The 6,526-nt window shown below is 38.3% G+C and overlaps 1 protein-coding gene across 3 annotated transcripts in view; it reads right to left on the reverse strand.

Annotated features, from left to right (window-relative positions):
- The window catches only part of YTHDF3 (YTH N6-methyladenosine RNA binding protein 3), a 39,462-nt gene extending 33,707 nt beyond the window's left edge, over positions 1–5,755 (reverse strand). Inside the window, exons 1-4 of one of the 3 annotated variants that reach the window (XM_031946355.1) lie at positions 5,410–5,448; positions 4,899–4,923; positions 2,819–2,906; positions 943–1,088 (exon numbers count right to left, since the gene is read on the reverse strand). Coding sequence is in view for 1 of the 3 variants with exons in the window: in XM_031946354.1 (XP_031802214.1) it covers positions 4,899–4,923; positions 5,410–5,433 (49 nt within the window). In the remaining 2 variants the exon portion in view is untranslated. Of the gene's footprint in view, positions 1–942; positions 1,089–2,818; positions 2,907–4,898; positions 4,924–5,409 lie in introns of all 3 variants that reach the window. The other 2 variants (XM_031946354.1, XM_031946356.1) reach the window with 2 other exon arrangements.
- Between the last annotated feature and the right edge of the window lie 771 nt (positions 5,756–6,526).

Consider the following 6,526-nt stretch of genomic DNA (forward strand, 5'->3'; position numbering starts at 1 on the left):
GGCTCCACACCAAGGTAGCTCAACCAACTGTGCCTAGATTAGCAACAGTAGATAAGTTATGCTATATCTAGGGTTATTCAAAACTAAAAATTGTTCCATAAATCAAGAATAAATGGGACGGTTCTTTAGTTGTTTCTAGTGTCAGATATGTACAAGACTATATCTCTCCAGTATAAAATTTAGTCACTTTTTTTATTTTAACATTTTAGCTAAAGCTCCAGTTAATTACATTTCAACAGAAAACAGGTCCTTTATTCTGGATATACTATCTATTCTATTACCAAGAATCATTTAAAAATCTGTTTCAAGCAAATAATTATGAATTTCTAGAATTTTTGATGCCCAAGGAATAAATTCTAATATACATCATAAATCTGTTTACAAACTTAAGCATTAAAGTAAAAAGGTTTTTCTCAAAATTAACCTAAATATTTCCTATCCCACTGTTTTGATCCTTTTTTCCCCCATCTTCCTCAGTAGAAATTTTGAACATATTACATATTCAATATAGAATAACAATCTTCAAATCTATGAAGTTACCTAAAATTTTACCTGAAAATGATTGGTAATCTTAAAATGACACATAAACATGTCTACAAATGTCTAAAAATACTACTCAAAGAATGTCAGCTTGAAGGAAGATTTTATCAAAAGTAATTTAACTTATACTGACAAGCAATTTAAACAAAATTAGAATATGAATTATACTTTTCACTAAATCTCAGTCATGTAAGGTTAAATCAAAACCCTTAATATGAATACATCTCTTTAAAAATACATTTCTGGAATAGTCCAAAATCTTTTAATTTAGTTTTTGAATATCATTAACTACAAGACAATATTTTTAGACTGAAAGCTTCAGACCATGAAATAGTCATGAAATCCAACACAGTCCTGTAGTGCCGAAAACCTTCTTCAATGAAAAGAGAACAGATGACTTACATGATCCTTCGCCTGTTTACTCTGCTCTCTGGAGCAGAGTCAAATCAAGATAGAACATGGGCCTTAGGAGCCAGGTGATCTTTGTTCTGGTCCTGACTACACCAAGAAGTTAGGAAAGTCAACACATCTGTGCATCGTTTTCCCACCTACAAAAACAGGGATAATACCATATACCCTCTATCTCCTCATGGCAATGTTCTGAGGATTAGTAAAAATGAAATACTAATAAAAATAATGACAGTAAAGTGCTTTGAATTTTTTTTTTTGATTTTGGATGGAAAAGGAGAACCATTAAAATATAAGGTTTACCAATACTGTCGAAATTTAATTTTTTTTTTTTTTTTTAGGAAAACAATTATACAAATGCATATGTACATATCTTGTTGGGGAAAGAGTATACTATATGTATTTGTCTAATTGTAGAACAATAAAACCAGTGGAAGAATCATAGTAGGGAAACAAAAAGTTATGTATGTCTTGAGACTCCAGGAAGTAATTTGACACTTGGTCCTTTCCCCACTTTTTGCATCATCATCATCATCAGTACTGCCTTTAAGGGAAAGTGACAAGAGATCATTTGCTCCAGCACACACAATTTTGGTATTTGTTACCAGGAAAAAAGTTCCATGACTAAGTAAGTTCCAATAATTAGCAAACATTTCATATTTACCCTTGACTTTCAATTAAACATCTGTACTCTCATCTTGCCAAGGATGATCAAAGGTAGGCCCTAGCTTAACTATCAAAAGTATAAAATGCTTCAAAAAAAAAAAAAAAAAATACAACAAATTATAGGTGATAAATATTATCAAAAAGACAAAAAGGGCTTTACAAAAGGAATCTCGGATAATTCCTTTCTAATAGCTACCATAGAGCAAGTGTTTTTCCTACAAATTATTCCTATATTCTATTCAGATCATCACTTGACAGTAATTAAGAGAAATCCAATGCTAAAAATATAAGTCAATGACTACCAAAGATTAATCATAAATTAAAAAAAAAAAAATCTCTGTAGTGATTTGGGAAATGAATCTAGTTTTAAATCTAGTTTTAAAATCTAGTTTTAAAAATTCAATTTACACAAACTTGTCAGGAGCACATCTACAAAGAACAGGATACATCAGAAAAGAACACAGGAAATTTTCCATCAACTCTCACAATCTGTACCTATTATTTTGAAGAAGAATTTGAAGATAGTTTCACTTTTAATTCATAAAATCACATAAAATATGGCTTTATAATTTTTAAAATTAGAATATAGTGGTTTATTGAATTTGCACTCATTTAAGAATATCCACTGGTGATTTTCTCTACCACCACTAATAATTATTTTTTTAATATGAGGAAAAATTCTAAGCATCACTAAAAGAGCTCAAAGCACTTTACCAACATTATTTAATTACTGCATGTATATAACTAATGGCTGCTATTTCTATATGTATTGAACTAAGTTATAAACTTATTCCTTCCCTCTTAATCCTCCCTCTGAAGAAGCATAAAAAGTGTGCTAGGTGCACATGCACTATTACACATCAATTTTAAAGCAGTTTTCAAAATTAATTTCCAATATTTTGCAGGTAATCCAATTTTTCCCTCTTTCACTGTAGATCATTGTTGCAGTACAGATATAGATGAAGCGGTGAAGAGGAAATCAACAAAACAAAAAGCTTTGTTTTCTTATAAATGACATTAAACATTTTCTGACAGGCATGTTGTGCCTTCCAATGTATACAGCAGAATCCAGGACCAAACTAAATTTGCTGTAAATATAGTAATCCTCATAACATACCAGTGGGATTTATATCTAGTATTACTATTTTCATTGTACAGGTGGAGGGAAAATTCTGACCAAAAGGTGAAATGTGTTCAAGCTCACTTGGCAAGTCAGTAGCAACAGTCAGTATTAGAACTCAGTTCTCCTGGGACTCCCAGTCCAACGTTCTATCCATGGATGAGACTATGAACTGAACAGTAAGGGGGAAAGAAAGAAAAATTCTTGGATAAAAAAACTACCCAAGTAAGTTACTCTCAATGTTTTTAAATACATTTGAACAAAGTGTTACTCAAGGATTAAAATCAAGTGCAATTAAAAATAGTTAACTCAAGTTTTAAAAAAAGGCCATTTAAAAGCATAGGAAAAAATTTCCATCTAAGATACCAAAACCACCATTATGACCTCTTTTCCACCTAAGTCGAAAATCATATTCACTGTACAAAGCTGATTATCCTTTTTAAAACACCAAGCTATGAAACGCTATATATACTTTTTATAATTTGTTTACTTACCTTAATGCTAAAAACACAAATATTTAGCAACTTAACCATTTCCCCATTTATATAAGTCAATTATATCAAGTGAGTAGTAGAGGGGAAAAACATTTTAATTTCGGTTTTCTGGTAGAAATGTAAAAAGGTAAAGAAATGTCAATGTCACTTTATTCTCTCTCTCTATAGTTTTCCAATTTTAAAAAAGCCCTCATTTTTGAATAAGATGGTATGTTAAGTAGGCAATATTTATACTACACTAAAATATCTTCACAAATGCATTTGAGTAAAATGGGATTTTAATCTCAAAAATCAATGTGTGTGGATGAGAAAAAAGGAGGAAAAGGAAAGGGAGAGAAAGAAAGGAAAAGAAAAAGAAATGGTGTTAGGGGCAAAAGCATATATTCTCCAGGTAGTTGTGACAGTGCTACTTTTTTTTATATAAAAGACAAATAAAAATTATGTTAAAGATGACAATTTTTTTTCACAATACTTTATACAAATTCAGATAACATGTGATTTTCCTTCCAAAAACAGACATCTATTTTAGAATTTCATATAAATGAAAAGAATATTAAAATTAACACCAAGTTTAGTCCAAAACTTAGAAACAGGTCTACATTTCAGAATTAACCAAGTTTGAAATAATGATGTAAAAAATATATTTCAAGATAAATATATGGAACACTAAAGGTGAGAGGAAAATGAACATATAGGATAGCTTAAAGGAATAAAAATTTGCTAAAAGAAAATAAGCTGGAAAAGTATTTTTAATTTGAATCATTTCCAACCCTACAATAACACCAGGCCAGCAATATGTCTCGCTTTCATTTAAAAAAAAAAAAAGAAAAAAATCTTTTAATTGATCCTTTTTCCTTGGAAAGTATTTTTTATACTTTGTGTCACATGACTGTCATGTTTTAATCAGCTGACTGCACAGGACCATAATAAGAAGCAAAGAAAACATTCCTTTAAGAGGAAAATATATTATCTCAAGTAGTATGTAGACTGTCAGACTTTTAAAATGCCCTTCAATTTATAAATATAACCAATAACAAAAGTATATTAGATAAGTCATAAATTATTCCTAAATTAGAACAAATCTTGTTCATAGACTCAGGATCACACACTAGAGAGATTCCATTCATTATATAGTGATGGCATGCTACTTCAATTTCGATTTCTCACATGTTAACTCTTAGTACCCAATTTTAGTGCAACTGAGGTTATGAGCATAACAACTTTCATTAACATGTCATGCTCAATGTTAAGTGGGCTGCAACTGCGTCCCAATTAATGTAGAGATGTCAAACCAGACATCAACTTTAAAAACAAACTTGTCTACATAGGAAGTGCAGAAACTGCATGGGAATTGCACAATATGCTACATATGACTGAACAACTGAAAATTATCGCTGTTACCATAAATTCCCTTTTCTGTTCAGGGAAAAAAAAGTAAAGAAAAAGAATATGGCATGGAAATCTGTTCTGCACTCCACTGCAAAAAATGAATGTAAGGCGGGAAAACGCTGTCTGGATGGCATGTGAATTTAGGAAAGCTGCTTAGTTTGATTAGTACTTTTCTATTTAAAGTGTACATTTTAAGAAGGAAAAAATAAGCCAACACTCCAGCCTCAAGAGTCACCCAATAGGAAACAATAGTTAGGTAAAAAAAAACAATTCACGCTCACCTTTATTTCCTTGCCCTTTAGGTCTCTGTGTAACAAGATGAAGAACGGTTGTAGTGAGGGAGAGAGGAAGGAGGGGGAAAAGCGTGTTAATCAAAGAAATCACCAAATCCAAGTTATTTTTAACTAATTGGCGTAGAATTAACACACCCCACCATCCCCCACCCTTCCTCCATCTTTAAGCCGTCTACCAACCACTCCTCACCAATTTCCTAGCTCTCTCCTAGTCTCTACAGAGTGTCCCCCAGGCCGAGTCCTACAGCCCAGTAGTTCTCTTCACTTCAGCACCGAACACGCGATCCCTGGCTCGGTCTGCGGCCGGGGCCCAGCGCCTATACCCCGGCCAGCTCCGGCCCCGAGCAGCGGCTCTGCTGGCAGCTGCTGGAGCCGGGCGGGCGGACGGTCAGCACCGTTATGGGGCCAGCAGCAGCGGGGAAGAGAAGCCGAATCTCCACCCCAGGGTGGAACCCCGGAGTTTGGGGCCTCGCCGGACTGAGGCCTCAAGCTTCCTCACCTGATCCACGCTAGTGGCTGACATTCTTCACCACAACCCAAGAGCTGCTGCTGCTGATGCCGCCGCCGCCGCCGCCGCCGCCGCCTCCTGGGCCTCTCCCCGTGCACTCCCAGCCGTCGGCCGCCGCCCTCCGCCAAGTGATTGTCCCTATCGCCGCCGCTGGCTGCGAGGCCAGGAAGAAAGAAGGCTTGCACTGGGGAAACGGAGGAGGGGGACTCCTGCTTTCCGCTTACTCGTTCCTCTTCTCTCTCGCACTCCGCTCCTCGGGTCCACAATGGCGGACAGACTCCCCGTCTCACTTCCGCTCCGAGCAGTCCTGACCTTCCGCTCCCCACTCTGACGTCCGCGCTGACCTCTCTTCTTCCCTCCACCCTCCCGCCACCAAGTCTTGCTCCTCCTCCCCACCTCCACATCACGTGAGAGGGGCTTCGCAAGGCCTTATTTCCGGAAGCGGAAACGGAATCGCGTCAACCAGGACATACGCGCAGAAACGTTTTACCTTCTCTGAGGCCGGGGTGGGGACGGAGAGCTCGGGGAGGGGACGGAGAGCTCGGGGAGGGGACGGAGAGCTCGGGGAGGAGACGGAGAGCTCGGGGAGGGGACGGAGAGCTCGGGGCCTGTGGTGCTTGGGTTTACTAATATCCCCCCCCCCCCCCCCCCAGCCGAGAAAATAGGAAAGCAAGAAGATTTGAGGCACGTGAGAGACTTATGGCCAGGCACGTGTCTCCTGATGCGCACGCGCGGCAGAGTCTGCGGCTGTGGGGTATCTTCCTTGTGTGCAGTCTGAGGTCACCTCAGGGCGGTGAGGCTGGGTGAGGTGAGGCTTCTGAGGCCGGCGCAGTCACTAACTTGGGCCTGTTAGCGGAGCTTGGGCCTGGGGTCCTGGTCCCAGCCCCGGGAGTCAATCGAGGAGGAGCGGCTCAGGTCCCCTCCCCCACACCCAGCGCCTCGCTCCTCGGGTAAGTGGGTGCAGCCCAGGGCGGGCGTCTCCCTAGATTCTGTATTTGCGACTTAGAAAATTGTCCTGGGGATCGTGCTGAGGGACGTTGGGTCGAGGCTGGTGGAGTGAATGCCTCTGGGCATCCCTTAAATTTATACTTTAGCAACTGGTGTTCCG

This window comes from Sarcophilus harrisii, chromosome 1 (genome assembly GCF_902635505.1).
Source record: "Sarcophilus harrisii chromosome 1, mSarHar1.11, whole genome shotgun sequence".
NCBI lineage: Eukaryota > Metazoa > Chordata > Mammalia > Dasyuromorphia > Dasyuridae > Sarcophilus > Sarcophilus harrisii.